This window comes from Emydura macquarii, unplaced genomic scaffold (assembly GCF_026122565.2).
Source record: "Emydura macquarii macquarii isolate MOO-44397 ecotype Brisbane River unplaced genomic scaffold, CSIRO-AGI_Emac_v2 contig_1499, whole genome shotgun sequence".
NCBI lineage: Eukaryota > Metazoa > Chordata > Testudines > Chelidae > Emydura > Emydura macquarii.
In genome coordinates this window covers 50,832-68,483 of record NW_027131636.1, presented here as the reverse complement: position 1 = coordinate 68,483, position 17,652 = coordinate 50,832, and the positions used below count along the sequence as shown (strand labels likewise).

Here is a 17,652-nt window from a genome sequence, read left to right as displayed (position 1 = left end):
CTTACTAATGATACACATACTTTGACAGCACAATGGGTTTGAGCAGATTATGACCTTTCATTAGATATCTTATATGGCATGCTTGGGAACTATTACAGCCATACAGGAATGATGAATATGCAGTTTAGTGTGCTGCTTTGAGACTTAGTGTGTCACAACTATATCCACTGGATCACTCTTGCCCACACGCTTGTTGACCTCCAAAAGAATTCTAGTAAATTGGTGAGGCATGATTTCCCTTTATAAAATCATATTCATCTATGTCTGATAATTCTGTTCTTTACTATAGTTTCAACCAATCTGCCTGGTACTGAAGTTAGGTTTACCGGTCTGTAATTGCTGGGATTGCCTCTGGAGCCTTCTTTAAAAATTGGCATCACATTAGCTACCCTCCAATCATCTGGTACAGAAGCTGATTTAAATCATAGGTTACATACCACACTTAGCAGTCCTGCAATTTCACATTTGAGTTCGTTCAGAACTCTTGGGTGAATACCACCTGGTCCTGGTGACTTATCACTGTTTTCATTTATTAATTTGTTCTAAAACCTACTCTAATCACACATCAATATGGGATAGTTCCTCAGATTTGCCACCTAAAAAGTATGACTCAGGTTTGAGAATCTCCCTCACCTCCTCACCTGTGAAGACCGATGCAAAGAATTCATTTAGTTTTTCTGCAATGGCCTCATCGTGCTTGAGTGCTCCTTTAGCATCTCCATTGTCCGATGGCTCCAATGGTTGTTTAGCAGGCTTCCCGCTTCTGATGTGCTTAAAATTTTTTTGCTGATTCTTTTTGAGTTTTTGGCTAGCTGTTCTTCAAATTCTTTTTTGGCCTTCCTAATTATTTTTTTACACTTCATCTGCTAGAGTTTATGCTCCTTTCTATTTTCCTCAATAAAATTTAATTTCCACTTTTAAAAGAATGTCTTTTTGCCTCTAACTGCTTTTTATTTTGTTGTTTAGCCATGATGGCACTTTCTTGATCTTCTTACTATTTTTTTTTTTTTTAAATTTGGGGCATACATTTAAACTGAGCCTTTATTATGTGGTCTTTAAAAAGTTTAGGGATTTCACTTCTGGCACTGTACCTTTTAATTCCTGTTGAACTAACTTCCTCATTTTTGTGTAGCTCCCGTTCCTGAAATTAAATGCTACCATGGTGAGATGTTTTGATGTCCCGCCCCAAACAGGGATTTTAAATTTTATTATGTTATGGTCACTATTACCAAGCAGTTCAGCTATATTCACCACTTGGACCAGATCCTGTGCTCCATTTAGGATTAAATCAAAAATTGCCTCTCCTCTTGTGGATTCCAGAACTAGTCCAAGAGGTAGTCACTTAAGATATCAATAAATCTTCTCTCTCCATCCCTTCCTGAGGTGACATGTACCCTGTCAATATGGGGATAGTTGAAATCTCCCATTATTACTGAGTTTTTTTTATTTTTTAGCCTCTCTAATCTCCCAGAGTATTTCACAGACACTGTCACCATTCTGGTCAGATGGTTGGTAGTATATATAGCTGTATTCATAGAATCAAAGAAGATTAGGGTTGGAAGAGACCTCAGGAGATCATCTAGTCCAACTCCTTGCTCAAAGCAGGACCAACCCCAAGTAAATCATTCCAGTCAGGGCTTTGTCAAGTTACACCTTAAAAACCTCTAAGAATGGAGATTTCACCACTACCCTAGGTAACCCATTCCAGTGCTTCACCACCCTCCCAGTTACATTTTTTTCCTAATATCCAATCCACTGCAACTTGAGACGATTACTCCTTGCTTTGTCACCTACTACCACTGAGAACAGCCGAGTTTCATCCTCCCTGGAACCCCCTTTCAGGTAGTTAAAGGCTGCTATCAAATCCCCCCTCATTCTTCTCTTCTGCAGACTAAACAAGCCTAGTTCCCTCAGCCTCTCCTCATAAGTCTTGTGCTCCAGCCCCCTAATCATTTTTGTTGCCCTCTGCTGGACTCTCTCCAACTTCTCCACATCCTTTTTGTAGTGGGGAGCCCAAAACTGGGCACAGCACTCCAAATGAGGCCTCACTAGTGCCGAATAGAGGGGAATAATCACTTTCCTCGATCTCCTACTAATGCAGCCCTACTAATTGCTCCTACTAATGCAGCCCAATATGCTGTCAGCCTTCTTGGCAATAAGGGCACACTGTTGACTCATGTCCAGCTTCTTGTCCACTGTAACCCCTAGGTCCTTTTCTGCCGAACTGCTGCCTCGCCATTCAGTCCAGTCTCTAGCTACGCATGGGAGTCTTCCATCCTAAGTACAGGAATCTGCACTTGTCCTTGTTCAACCTCATCAGATTTCTTTTGGCCCAATCTTCCAATTTGTTTAGGTCCTTCTGTATCCTATCCCTACCTTCCAGGGTATCCACCTCTCCCCCTAGCTTAGTGTCATCAGCAAACTTGCTGAGGGTGCAATCTACCCCATCCTCCAGATCATTAATGAAGATGTTGAACAAAACCGGCCCCAGGACCGACCCCGGGGGCACTCCGCATGTGACAGGCTGCCAGTTAGACATGGAGCCATTGATCACTACCCATTGAGCCCGATTATCTAGCCAGTTCTCTATCCATTTTATAGTCCATTCATCCAACCCATACTTCTTTAACTTGCTGATAAGAATACTGTGGGAGACTATCAAAAGCTTTGCTAAAGTCAAGGTATATCACGCCCACTGCTTTCCCCACATCCACAGAGCCAGTCACCTCTTCATAGAAAGCAATCAGGTTGGACAGGCATGACTTTCCCTTGGTGAACCCATGTTGACTGTTCCTGATCACCTTCCTCTCTTCCAAGTGCCTTAAAATGGATTCCTTGAGGACCTGCTCCATGATTCTTCCAGGGATTGAGGTGTGCTGGTATTATTGTGTCACATTGATTATCCTCCTTTCACCAAGTTTCTGTGGTGCCTATTATATCAATATCCTCCTTTAATACGAGACACTCAAGTTCACCCATCTTAGTATTTAGACTTCTAGCATTTGTATATAAGCACTTTAAATTTTTTTTCTCTTTTTAGCTGTCTGCCATTATGTGATGTAACTAAATGGAGCTCTTTTTCATTTGACTGTTTCTCAGCAGATCCTACCCATAGTTTAGGCTCTTCCATCCTCTCCCCCTTACCAGGATATAGAGCACCTCCATTAATAGATCCTCCCTTAAGGGATGTTTCTGTCTGAACCACGTGCTCCTCTGCACCTGTCGACTTTCTCCCAGCCCTTATTTTAAAAACTGCTCTATCTTTTTAATTTTACATGCCAGTAATCCACTTCCATTTTGGTTTAGGTGGAGCCCATCCTTCCTGTTTAGGCTCCCCCTTTCCAAAAGGTTTCCCAGTTCCTAATAAATCTAAGCCCCTCCTCCTTACACATAGTTTCATCCACACGTTTTGAGGTCCTACAATTTGCCTTTCTAACTGGCCCCGCACATGGAACTGGAAGCATTTCAGAGAATGCTACCATGGAGGTCCTGGACTTCAATCTCTTACCTAGCAGCCTAAATTTCACCTCCAGGACCTCTCTCCTATATCCTTCCCTATGTCATGGTACCTACATATACCACAACCACCAGCTCCTCCCCAGCATTACACATAAGTCTGTCTAGATGTCTTAAGAGATCCACAACCTTCGCACCTGGCAATCAAGTCACCATGCAGTTCTCCTGGTCATCACAAACCCAGCTATCTATGTTTCTAATGATTGAATCCCCCATTACTGTTACCTGTTTCTTCCTAATAACATGAGTGCCCTCCCCCGGAGAGGTATCCTCAGTGTGATACCAAGACAACATCTGGATGGAGGGTCCCAACTATGGGATCATTTCCCTCTGGCTCCAGTTTGATGTTCTCCTCCCTGAGACTTTCACTCTCCTCAACACTACAGAGGCTTCAGTATGCTTGCCATAGCTTTTTTTAAAAAAGCAAAGCGCAGGTGCTGGCCTGTTCAGGCAGTCTGGCTTGCTAAGTTCATCAGAGCACACAACACAGAGCAAGTGAAATGTGGGTCTCCACCCAAGAGAGGTGACAGCTTGGAGCTAGCAGTCTAAACTGGGTGCCCTTGGTGGATCCCAGAGGGGGAATACAGGTGCAGCGGCCTGAAACTTTGACACAGCACATCAGGTAGTTTTATTTAACTAGTAAACAATTTTAAAATGCTTGTTTTGTACATTTAATTGAATTGCAGTTTTTATTCGAACGCACTGAGACACAAATTCCAAGTAAGAAGTTAACTAATAAATGAAAAATATGCCACACTATTTTCTAATACAGCTGTAAAAATTAAGAAGCTGAATAAACGTTATGCTAGTCAATTGCTTAAATAACTGTGTATAAATACGTCTACTCTCCTCCTGGTTAGCAAGAAGTACCAAATTTAGTGCAAGGTTATTGCAATGATTTGGGGACTCTGTCTATGTACAGCTTATGAATTCCAGTGTGATTTCATGGATTGTCTGTATCGTTGTATCTTAGAACTGTTTTTTACTATGGCTATGTACATACCAAGCTTATGTCGGTATAAATTATGTCACTCAGGGGTGTCAATAAGCCTAAGTGCCAGTATAGACAGCGTTATGTCAGCAGAAGACCTTCTCCTGCAGCTATAGCTACTGCTGCTCATGTGGCTGGAATAAGTAAGTCAATGGGAGAGCTCTCTCCCATCAGCTTAGAGTGTCTCCACTAGCATCATTGCAGCTGTGCCACTGTAAATTCTGTAGGTCTAACCATAATTTGTGTTTTGCCTCATGCTCCTTAAACTAAGGAGACAGAGGACTGGCATTGGCATCTGTATCTATAAACAGGTTGAGATTGTTAAAGACTATCAGTATCTGAACAGATCTTACCTAGGGAGAACAAAAGAGCAACTACATCCTAGATAAATCCCGTTTTCTCCAACCTCTTTGCAAGGGGCTGGGATTTGAAAGAGTAAAATTTTTCTAGAAGCAGAACAAAGATCAGGGGTGAGGGCTGAATCTTAAAAACCAGAGATACTCGGAAGGGTTCAACAGAAATAAAAGAAAGGTTGAATAGGAAGAACAGAAAGGGATGTTTTCATAACAAAGTGTTCCTTTTGAATGCCAGGTCCAACAGACTAAGCTGAGGACGGATGGGGGAGGTGAAGGACAGAGAGAGAGAGACACACACACTTGGAGAAGTCATGTGCAAAAGGGATCCTGGACTGCCCAGGAGACTTTGACCTAAGCCCAGAGATGCTCAAAAGTGGTGAGGAAACCGAGGAAGGGAAATTCATTAAGGTGTTTTATTGTGCTATCTAAAGTAAAGTGAAAGTGGTTTGGGAACCCCTTGCAAAGTAGATATATGTTTGCTCACACTATCACAGGTGTCTGAAGAGGTGACTCACAAGGTGTAATAGGGTCAGCATTGCTCTTGGGGGCCCCAGGCAACTGACAATGAGGTCCTATTTCCATGAATGGTACCCAGGAAGCATGCCAAAGAGGCCAAGGCAAAGAGTGCTGGCACCTACTCAAGTTCAGGAATCGTACAGCACAAGGGTCCAGTGTGTGAGGCCCAAACAACAGCCTGGTGAGCGTCCACAGGGTGAGCTCAACCAAGGCTGCAGCAGCCACATTTGGTTGCAAATCAACATTTTAATGATTATACCAACCATGAGAATGAATCTCTCTTTAGAAAAATAAAACGTACAAATACAAAACAAGATTAAAATAATTTAAATCAAAATTTCCTGCTTTCTGGTTCAAATCACTGGTATAAACTTTCTTCAAAATGGAGTATAATTTATTTGTCAAAAGGTCCACAGCACTCACAGAAGTTTATTTTATACAAAAAGACCTATATACATACTGCCTCACCTATGCTTCACATTGCCCTCTTGCCCTTCAGTAGGTATATTTTAGCCTTGGAGCCTGTTGTAATAACTGAGGGCCTATCAACTCTATGCCAATTTTAAGAACTCTTGGAAACTGAAGGTTTGTGAAGTGCCACAATTACCTATAACAATGAATGCTGATAGAAAAGGAACAAAAGGGAGACCAAAAGACTGAATTAGTCCAAACAAAAAGGTCTACTGATACTAACCCAGGACTGTGTTAAGACAGTGACTGATAAACAAAAGAACTGGAAATCAATGGACCAAAATTCATGTCTCAGAAACCAGGCCCACCTGCTGAACAAATGATGACAGGATAGACTATTCTGCCCATCACCCCCTTGGAGAAATCCTTAAATAAAAAGACTTGGGGAGGATCATGATGCCAGGCAGAGGACTGGTGGACTGAATGGAGCAAGTGACCATAACTGATACTCCCACCATCTCCTGGGATCCCAGCATCCATCCTAAAAACATTAGTCCTTTGACATCCTGCCCTTAAAAGGGCCCTGAGCAGATCAGGCTACAGAGAGGATGCAGATGACATTGCAACTGCCACCAGCATTAGCTAAATCCTTTACACCACCTTGAATGTGAGCCTTGGGTTCCTGCTCACACCTCTTCCCTCATGTCATTTACCTTCTCTACTTTATTTCATGTCTCCCCCTTCCCCTCTTTTTTTTTTCTGTTCAATAAGAGTCTGGTTTAGCCAGCCAAGACTGAATTTTTTGCAACACTGTGGTAAGCCCCTCACCAGAAGAGCAGCTAAAAGCACACATCTCAAACAGCCCCGACGCCGGTACACGTCTTAAAGTGGCTAATAAGATCGTGTGCTGTGCCCATTCTTCTCCAGCGCAGAGATGCTAGTAAGAGTCAGCACCAAACACAGAAGCTGCATTTTCTGTCTTTGCTGTTTTTGTTTCCTTTTGAATTTTTGTTTTAAACAAAGCAGAGTTGGACTTCAACAGCAACAGCCCCAAACCATCTTAACTTTCTCCCTTCCCAAAGGATAATAATTACCATCTTTGACAGGTTTTTTTTTTTTAAATGGTATTGAACAGGAGTTTTTCTCTAAGAAAACCCCTACGGATAAAGGGGAAAGCAATATTGTAAAAATAAAAGCCTTATTTAATATTTCAACTGCTTTTCCTTATCTTTAAAAAAAGTAAAGGTTTTTTTTAATAGTGGTTGTTGCCATGCAGGCTGTTGTACGCCGTACTCAATACCCCAAACCATGATTATTTGTTTAGTGTTGTATAGTGACAGGGTCATGCTAATGCCTTAGTCTTTCTGGGACCATTTATTCAATCAAAATTAACATCATGCCCTCTGTTCTCTTGGGGACCAAGTTACAGCCTGACTCTCAGTTAGTCTGGGATCCCTGCAATCAACTCTCCGACACTCTCTCAGAAGCTTTTGGCAACTCACTTTGATTTAAAGTATGCATTCATGCATAATATCATCACACAGCTAAAGGAGGTGCAAATTATAGTTACAAAAATAGATATTTCCCAGTTCTCCACAAACTTAGTGAAACTGATTTAAATTGGATATTGAAACATTACATAATTTAAAGTTTAGTAAATCTCTATACATTAAGTGTGCTGTTATACTATAGTATAGCTAAGATGTTAAGACAGCACCCACGCTATAATTTAGCCAATTTATCATGTGTTAAAGAACATACTGACTTGTCTATATTTAAAAGATCTACAATATGTTAGCTAACCTACTTAACAACAGACCTTTAAATCCTAGTCTAGAGAAAGACTTAGTGATTTTGGCAAAACCTAATTTATGTTTTAACTCTGTTTGTGACCCCTTTTTAGGGATTGTAAATGAATGCACACATTGTGTGTTTGTTGTTTTCTTTGCAGTATTAACAACAATTCTTTTGTTTATATAAGTCACAATATCTCCTAAAATACAGCAAGAACCTTTGTATACCAAGAAGTGGGGTCAAACCCCTAAACTACCACAGAAAATTAATTCAACCTAATCTGGTTTCTCCATACTATATAGTCAGTAATTTGTAGGATAAAAGTACTCTGGCATTCAACACCTTAACTCATAAAATAAGACAGCCCCCTTCAATGAACTTGTTATGGGTACTGTTTGAGGCCTAGCTTACCCTGAGTTGCTTGACCACTGGGTGAGGTCTAAGCCTCAGTAGCCTAGCTGCTTTTTACATTTGGCAGAGATCAACAGATTGCTGAGTAACGTTCCAGTATCTCAGTTTCTGCGCACCACAGCACATAATAACGAGTATGGATTTGCACAACACAGCAAATAGTTTGTTAGTTTGCAACTGCACATAGATAAAGATGAACAAGAACAAGAGTTTATGCATTTTATGTTAAAGGAGTGCTCTTTCCCACCATTTGGGGTGATTTTTCCCACCGCCTTTCCCACTGTTTTGCTCCAATTTATCATGATGAGAACATGAATATTAGTTATTACTAACAATGAAGGATAAAGAAAGTGAAGGAAAAGAAAACATCATTTAAGATAAATAAATAAATGGATGTTGTGTAAAAAGGGTATGAAAAGCCACCACCCAGAAAAAGGAGCATGCTTCATCACCACCTGATTCTGCGAGATGCTGCTGGCCTGATCACCTGGCAGGGCTCCTGAAGACATATACAGCCTCTGGAGTGAACACGTAACTCCTTGGGTCTACTAAGTATGGATATTTCATAGTTAATTTTTGGCTTTGTTTTGAACTAACTATCTAAGAAATCCTTGTGCATTAAAACTTATTGATCTGCAATTGGGTGCACAGTGTCTCACGGGTAACTTACACTGATCATAGCAAGTGCCCGGCAATAGGTACAAAGTGGAGAGGAATAGGTGGTCCGTGTAATTGGACTAATGGTCACTTACTGCACAAAGATAAGACACAAACTTCTTTGTGAAAGACAAAGCAAGAAAAAAAAAAAAAGAAAAGAAAAGGCAATTTGAGTGTGAGGACAAAGACTGATAAATCTGCCCTAGAGTTATTCAAATGGATATGAGGACCAGTTCCATGAACGGGAAGGCAGTGTGAGCCTCTATATATCTGTGTAGGGAAATCATGTATTTCCCCCATAATGTGACTGCAAAGTTCAAAGACCTGCTTTCTGAAATGTTTCAGACATATCTGCTGAGGGAAGTAAGTCCTAAAATTGGTATTGGTATCTGCTAGATTTCCAAAACTTTACTTTCGGTTTGGCAACTATCAGGATAGGCAATGTAGTTACCTCTCCTTTACTTCCATGTGTCATCCCTTTGTTAGCATTATACACCTAGGACTGTTTTTCAAGCATAAAATGGGAAGAATTTAAACTGTGGTTCCTGTATACCTACAATAACCTTCCCTGTTTATCCACCATTTTGAGTCTGGACATGACATATGGCTACGCCAAACACCACGTAGATTCATCCAGGCACTTCCACCTTAACCACGAACAGCAGCTCATGGGCCAAAAGGTAGAAAAGAATGAAGGGAAAGCCAAGATGAATATTTTTTTTAAAAAAGACATGCTCTAGGAATTATTTTGGGGAAGTTTTATGGCCTACATCATATAGGAGATCAGACTAGGGGCTTGTCTACACTTGTGCTTTTGCCTGGCAAAACTTTTCTGTCACTCAGGGGTGTGAAAAAAACATCCCACTAAGCAACATCAGTTTTGCCAGCATAGCGCTAGCATAGCCATGTTATGTTGGCGGGAGAGAGCTCCCACGTCAACATAATAAAACTACTTAAATAAGGGGCGGTAGGTATGTCAGCAGAAGAGCTCTCTCCTGCCTTCATAGTACTGTCTACACTCGCACTTATAACTGGCAAAAATTATGTTACTCGGTGGAATTTTTTTTTTCCACACCGCTGAGCAACAAAAGTTTTGCCAGCATAAGCATGAATGTAGACAAGCCCTAGATGATCACACTAGTCCCTTCTGACGTTGGACTCTATGAAGGTTTGGAAATCACAGTGGAACCAGACTAGAAATGTGGGGGATGGCAGCTGTTGATAATATCAGGGGGGTAGGGAAAACTGTAAAGACAGGGAAGTGCCAAAGCAAGGACAAAGGTGGATGATGCTGGGATCCCACAAAGATCTCAGCAAAACACTGACAAATTGCAGTGCAGCTCCTCATCCTTCTGATCCACCAGGTTAACAGAGCAATTATTTTCCTCTTTCACCAACACACTATGTTGCCTCTGTGTTGTCCAATAGCATTTAGGGCAGCTTAAAAGAGCAAGCACTAAAGATTCCATACAGATCACACAGAATAGCCAAATTTTCAGCATCAAGACAGAGCTGCTGTTGTCCTGGGCTTTAAGTCCCTTAAACTTTTCTCTGCAGTGTTTCAAGTTATATTCCTCTCAGCTAATCATATTATTGTATACTAAAGTCTTGTGAGTGACAGTTCAAGTGGTCCTGATCCTTCTTATTTCCTCAGATGGCCACCAGCAACACTACGCTAGTATGATGGTTTCCTCTGAGTAGTGATAGAAACAGAATAAAGTCTTCTGGCCTACTTGAACCTTGTGCAGTGGAGTTCAGAAAGCAGTGGCGTAACACCTGTGCGTTGTTGGAAGCAAAATGTGTTATAGATGTAAGGGGAGTCCAAATTGTATTTCATACCTCAAGTACCTCCAGTATAAGCAAGACCTCAGGCATAGCTGGAAGAGGGAACCACAATACAGGATTTGGAAAAGAAACCAATACATTCCAGTTCAAAGACAAAGTCTAGTAACCTATGTGAAAAGGAAATATGCTGCCATGTTACGTGGCCCCTAACACTTCAAGCAAAACAGTTGTCCACTGTTTATTGAGTACCACAGTTAAATGTAATATTGTCAAATAACTTAATATATATATTTAAAAATATAACTTACATCTTTTCTGCTTCTTTTGCAACTTCGACTCCTTGGTTTCACTCCCATTCTTATACTAGATCATGATTTATCTTTTCCTGAGCAGTTGCCACTATAATTTTCTCTTCTTTTCCCACCCTCATCTTTCCCTACATAGTGTCATCTACCTCCTCCTTTATATTTCTTGTCTTCCTTCCTTCTCAGAATCTCCTCCCACCACTCTTAAGAACATGTCATCCTGCAAATCACTCATTTTCCCAAATCACAAAAAAACACTCCTATACTGGTGAGATTTTCAAACAGTCACCTAGACCTATGTGTACACTAGCAACATTCAGACTTAATTCACCAACAGTGAACCTCTGCTAAATGCCCGGAGAGCTTTAAACAACAGACTGAGAACTGCCATCTTTTCAATGAAAGAGTTATTGCAAGCCAGCAGATTTAACATCACTGCTATTACGCTGATCTATGACTCTGAAATTGACTGTAATGTATATGATTCACTTTAACCTTTTAATAACTCTTCTTTTCTGTTTTAAATAATAAACCATTAGTTTTAGTTTACTAGAGAATTGGCATCAGCATGGTTTTTTGGTGTGATCCTGAAGTACATTTTGACCTGGGGTGAGTGGCTGGCTCTCTGGAGTTGGAAAAACCTAATGCGTGATGAATTTTGGTTTTAATAGCCTATCATCATAAAGTCTGTTTTTTTCTGGGAAGCACGTGAGGGCCTAAAGGGGACCGTTTGTATTTTGGAAGCACACATTTGTTATTGGCTTGGTGAAATCTCATGATAAAAATAGATCACCAGTCTAGGGTACATGCCCTGTATTCTGGCAGTCTGACCTGAGACTCTCTTAGCTGTGTTCATACAAGGCAGAGTGACATTTTTCATTTGCGGACCCCTTAAAAATTTTAAGTAGAGATGCAGACACCTTTGGAAATATATTTTCTGTATATATAGTTGAACTCTGTTCTGTCAGTTTTGAGTCTTTCACAGACTCTTTAGACATAGTCCACAGTCCCCCAAGGGTCCGCAGACCACAGGTTGAGAACCATTGCCCTAGAAGACTGTCCATGCCAATTTAGAAGAGCTGGCTTTCTTTCTACCTCTCCTTTCACCCAAGACTACCGATCTTCCAGAGCCTGCACCTGTAGGGTCTTTAGGCTTGCTATTGGTACACCGGTACCTGAGGATCCTGGTGCCTTCTGGATACGAAGTTGGAGATCAATCAGTGCTGAGGTGCTTGATTTTGTTGGCGAATCGTCTTTTTGTGGTAGGTTCTCTACCCAAAGGACTCAATCTGCTTTTTTGAGGAATCCAAAGATTTCCTCTTCAAAGCTGCTGGAGAGTGCTGAGCCAAGGAAATTGATGGAATCAGTCTTGTTGGGAACTGTTGTATGGTGGCAGATCTAGGCAAAACTCTACAGAACTGGAGAGCCGTTCACACCTCACTAAAACTTGTATAGAACAACCCAGCTCGGCATTCCAAGAACAAAGGACCAGCCCAGAATCAACAAGCAAATCTACAAAGAACCAGTGTCTCAGGATGTGGAGAAATTCATGAATGGATATTGTTTGTCACCTGACCCTAAGAGGGGGGAGGGCAAGGCCCCAGAGGGGGGCAAAGGAGCATGATAAAAAGGGGGACATTTTGGCTGTGAGGGGCTCTCTATTCCACTCCCATCTACAAACAACATTAAGCAACTGAAGCACTGATCAAAGGGGAACAGCCTGGTTGGAGGCAGACCAGCCAGCCTGCGGTGAAAATCACCTAAGACTATAAAGTCGTTGAAAGTGTTAAGCTTAGTTTAGAAAAGTTCCAGAGGGGTAGCCGTGTTAGTCTGTATACAGCAGAAACAACGAGAGTTCTGTGGCACTTTAAAGAGTAACAAATTTATGTCTGCAAATATTAAATTTGTTACTCTTTAAAGTGCCACAGAACTCTCGTTTTTTAGTTTAGAAAGAGATTTGCCTTTTACTTACTTTGATCATATCTGACCTGCTTTACTCGGACTTATAATCATTTAAAATCTTTCTGTACTTAATACATTTTTTTTAGTCTAAAGAAGAGCATGTGGTTTAAGGTGTGTAAAAGAGTCCATTTGAAGTAACAAGATAGGTGCATATAATTTTTTTTGATAAATTGATGAACCAATGAGCTTGAGGTTTGCAGTGGGTAGCACCGAACATTGTAAGAGGGCAATTCCTAGGGCTGCATCTGGGACTGGGGGTATTAGCTGGGGTGATACCACTGCATAATCCCATGAGTGGCTGGCTAGAGGTACTTACTCACTGAGTTAGGATCAACTTATTTGCTATAGACTGTGTGGGGGCTGACCCAGGCGTCGGGGGTTCACACAGCAAAGCAAATGCAAGATGGACTCCAAAAGTGAGAGACTGGCAATACACCAGTCCAGACTGCAGAGGGGAACGTCACAGACCTCTTCCCCAGGAAAGCATATAGGAAGTTAAAATACCTAATTACAAGAGCTTGGACCACACCCCCTAATTGCGTTTCAGACCAACACAAAACTGGCACTATATCAGTTGTACCAATTGATGCCTTTGTTCACTGACAGGAAGAGGACACAAGTTATCATATAACTAGCTCTTTTTGCGGCTGTCATTACCATTAAATACAGCATACCATTATCCTGCCTTGAATTAGTAGCAAGCAACAATAGAAAAGCACTGAGCTACAAAAGATGCTTACTTTGGGGTTGCATGAAAAGCAGTGATGGGCAATTGTTCCTCTTCTGCCAGAGCAGAATCCTGCGGATTCTCATTCATCCAGTTTTACTTATCCCACTTGACAACTATATGAAGCCACTTGGAGAAACTATGAAACATGGTCTACAATGTCAACAACATGTGGGTAACATGCTGTCCATTACTCACTTCTGATGCTAATAATGCTATCCCCTCAGTTACCTCACTGCCTGGCAGAGATTAGCCAAACTGAAATGAAACTGAAAGAAATGAAACTTGAAGACTTATCTGTCACCAGAGCAACTCTGAGGGAGTCTACGCTCAGTGAAATCAGCCCATAAACTGGGGCTTCATCTGAACACCTCCTTGATTCTGGCCACTCAAATCTACAGCTCCCAAAACCACTTCCTTTCACCTGCAACTAACAAGAAGATGATGCACCTACTGTTGTATGATGACAGTGACACATGCCTTCTTGAATTCCAAACTGTCTTACAATAAACATACAGGAGTGGGGGATTGGGAGTGACACAGCGATTCACCAGTCTAGACTGCAGAGGGGAACGTCACAAAGAACAATTAAGATTTCAGACACACTTTGCTAGGGATTTTTCTCCCAAAGGCTGCTAACTGTCAGAATTAGATAAAATGTTAGACTACTTCAGATAAGCTAACATTAAAAAATGTGTATGATGTTTAAAGACCTTAATATTTTGAGCTTCACCTCTATCACCAGAGTCTTTCATTATTATATGACCACAGGGCACCAGTCTGACGACTTACTAATAACATAATATTAAATGCAAGGGGAGAGAAATAACTAATATTTTCAGAATCTCCAATATAGCCTTTCTATACAAAGGCCTAACACAAAATAAAATGAAAAACATCTCACTGATTCATAGATACCAAGACCAGAAGGGACCATTGTGATCATTCTAGTCTGACCTCCTGTATAACACAGACAATAGAATGGCTGTAAAATTTCTAGAGCATATCTTTTGGACAAACATCCAATCATGACTTTAAAAGTTCTCAGTGATAGAGAATCTATAGTCTAATGGCTAATTACCCTCACTCTTAAAAATGACCTTATTTCCAGTCTAAAGTTGTCTAGCTTCAACTTCAGCCATTAGATAGCATTATACCCATTTCTAGTAAATTGAAAAGCCTAGAGTGGGGAGTTAGACCCAGTGCCATGGATCAGGATCTGCTGTTGTGGTCTGAGGACGGGTCTGGCTGGATCTGCAATACACCTCTCCCACCACCTCCGACCCACCCCCCTTGACCTGCTCCTCCCACCCACCACCTTATACACATACACCCCTTCATATGAATAAAATTGATCATGGATACAAAATTATCAGAAAACAAAGAACCATCAAAAATGAATTTCAGCAACCTCTACTAATACCTCACTACTTACTAGATCTAGAAACAGATATTTACCCCATCAGGAAGAGAGACAGCCTTATTCACTAACTAATGTTTCTGTAAGAATTATGACTTCTGAAGCTTCCTGACTTTGAAATAGTCAGTTTTATAGCTGTGTTCTTCTACTTTTTGCATTTTTCTTTGCTTATGTTATATATGAAATCATACTTTGTGCCCACAAATGAGATTTTTAGAGAAAAACAAAATTACAGTTAATTCATCAAACCCTTCCCCTCCCACACACATTTTCCCCACATTAACTACAATTTTTCATTACCAAAAAATTATTTTACATTTGCTGACACAATTGTGAAGCGTTTTTGGTCACAGCTTAGGGTCGCAGGAATTGCTCTACTAGGCTACATACCACATCATTAACCCGCTATAGCTTTCCCATGACCATTTCTTTTCCTCACTAGCCCGCCCCCAGTAACCGGTCGTAAGGCCCAGCTCGGCCGGCACAGGCTGCTGCTCTAACATACGAGGGGGGGAGGGAGGGAAGGAGCTTTCGCTCGAGCAGCTGGTGGTGCTCGAGCGGACAAATCACCCCGGCAATGAGCTCACGCCGCGCACGGGCCTAGGGCTGCCTGCCAAAGTCGTCACGCCGCAGGCAGACAGGAAGGAAGGAAGGGAGGGAGGGAGGTCTAGGTTCCCGGACTTCGCGGCGGGCGGGCTTTAAGGGCGGGAAGATCCATGCAGTGCAACTCCCGGCCCGGCCCTTCCCCACTCGCTGCCCTGTGGTCTCTCAATCACACAGCTGTCAGAACAAACACCAGCGTGAGCCCTACCTGACTCTGAGCCGGGCTGCGCCTCCGCCATGCTGGCCGCGCACGCGCCTCCCTTGGACGGCATTCGGCAAGCAGAAGCGCCTCCCCCGGGACTGGGAGAGCCTAGGCACAGGCCCGCGTAGGCCACGCCCACAACCCGGCGGGAAACTGAGCCAAAAGCGCGCGACCGGGAAGGCGGCGCTAGGTGGTGCTGCTCAGGCGAGCTTGGTAGGTAGGGAGCGTGCTGGACTGGGCGCGGGCGCCGGCGCCTTGGAGGCGTTGGCTGCAAATGGTGAATGGTTGTGTGGACCCTGACGCGGGACGGGGCCAGAAAGAAACGTGTCATGTGGTCCGCAGAGCCACTGCGAGGGGCGCCGGGTTCCCGCGGTGGCTGGAGGTGTCACTCGGTGAAAGCCAGTCCCAGAACGAGATCGTGTGAAGCCCAGGCCTATGGAAAGTGCCACCTGCAGAGTGTCAGCTCCTGGGCCCGCTGGCAGAGTGCCTCTGCACACACATCAGTTCTTTACTTAGTTTTAGTGTCACCTGAAATGCTAGGCCAGGGGTTCTCAAACTGGGGGTTGGGACCCCCCAAGGGGTCATGAGGTTATTATGGGGGGGCTGTCAGAAGCAGCTGCTGGTCAGGTGCTCTGAAGGCAGCACTGCTCCCAACAGTAGCACAGAAGTAAGGGTGGCATGGTATGGGAGGGGTTGTCAGCCTGAAATATTTTCGGGGGGGTCCCAGGAAAAAAAAGTTTGAGAACCCGTGCTTTAGGCACACTTGAGGCAAGTTATGCAAAACAAAATAGATCAGCCTTGCAGTATGCCCCAGGAGTGAACAGGTTGAGTGTAGTTTGGGTCAAGGAGGAGTGCCATACAGAGAACAGTAAGAAATGGCTCTGATAGCAGAAACACTTTAGAGAGTAAGAAAAAAAAATGGCACAGCAGCATAAGCACTGAACTACACAAAGACTTTACAATTCAAGATTTGGAATACATTCCTCAGTGAAAAATCCAAGGAGCTCAATCTATTTAGCTTATCAAAGAGAAAGTTCAGGGGCAGTTTGATCACACTCTGGAAGTATCTTCATGAGTAAAATTCTAGCAGGCAAAGGTGTAACAAGATCTAATAGCTGGAAGTTGAAGCTAGACCGATCCAGATTAGAAATATGTTGCCATTCCTTAACTGTGAGAGTAGTAATTAATGGTTGGAACAATTTGCCAAAGGTTGTAGTGAATTCTCCATTAATAGAAATTTTAAAATCAAAACTAGATATTTTCCTAAGAGAGATGAACTTTGTAATTCCTACAAAACTATGGAAACTTCTGCAATGTATTCTCAGAATACTACAGTTCCTGTACCCAAATAGAGCTGTTCCTGATTCTGCCACTGCTTCAGAGGAATTTTGCAGTGCTGCATTTCCATTGTACCTAGAGAGATGCTGGGCATTTCTACCATTGTTAACAGAAAAAGGTCGTCATTGCCTGAGCTGTAGCAGTCCTAGATTCTGTTACCCTTGCCTTTAGATCAGCAGATCAGATTCCCTCCCATGAGGGTTCAGTGAAGCTCAGGTGGTTTTCCTCAGTTTCCCCAACCCTGGAGGCTCCCTGAGAGGAAAAACCTTCCTCAGTTTCCCAAGTGAGAGGGCTCCCTGAAGACAACTGTCAGTTCCTCCCCCTGGGAACTCATTGAAATAGGTCAAAGAAGAGTTAATGGATTTTATGGGAGCATGGTATATCCATCCAATTCAGAGAGATACTTTATTAACCTATTGTTTTACAACTGTTAAGCCTGGATAAATGATAAATGAATACATTAGTAAAGCTATAGCTCACCAACCAGTGTTCCAATCTCCAGGTGGATCTTTATGGCCAGTCAAGGTTCTGAGGGGGGGTCTTCTGCTCTATACCTTCCTTTAGTACAGATAAGGTCGGTCTTTGGACTTCAGGAGGCTCTCTTTTTTTTTTCTTCCACAACCAGACTGACTGATATTTATATGCTGTCTTTTCATTA

The 17,652-nt window shown here is 42.3% G+C and overlaps 1 protein-coding gene across 2 annotated transcripts in view; it reads right to left on the bottom strand.

Moving 5' to 3' along the window:
- NFX1 (nuclear transcription factor, X-box binding 1) overlaps positions 1–15,723 on the bottom strand; it is a 211,473-nt gene extending 195,750 nt beyond the window's left edge. For both annotated transcript variants that reach the window (XM_067554685.1, XM_067554686.1), the window contains exon 1: positions 15,663–15,723. In XM_067554685.1, coding sequence (XP_067410786.1) covers positions 15,663–15,693 — 31 coding nt within the window. In that variant the 5' untranslated portion in view covers positions 15,694–15,723. The remainder of the gene's footprint in view (positions 1–15,662) is intronic.
- Positions 15,724–17,652: the final 1,929 nt, after the last annotated feature.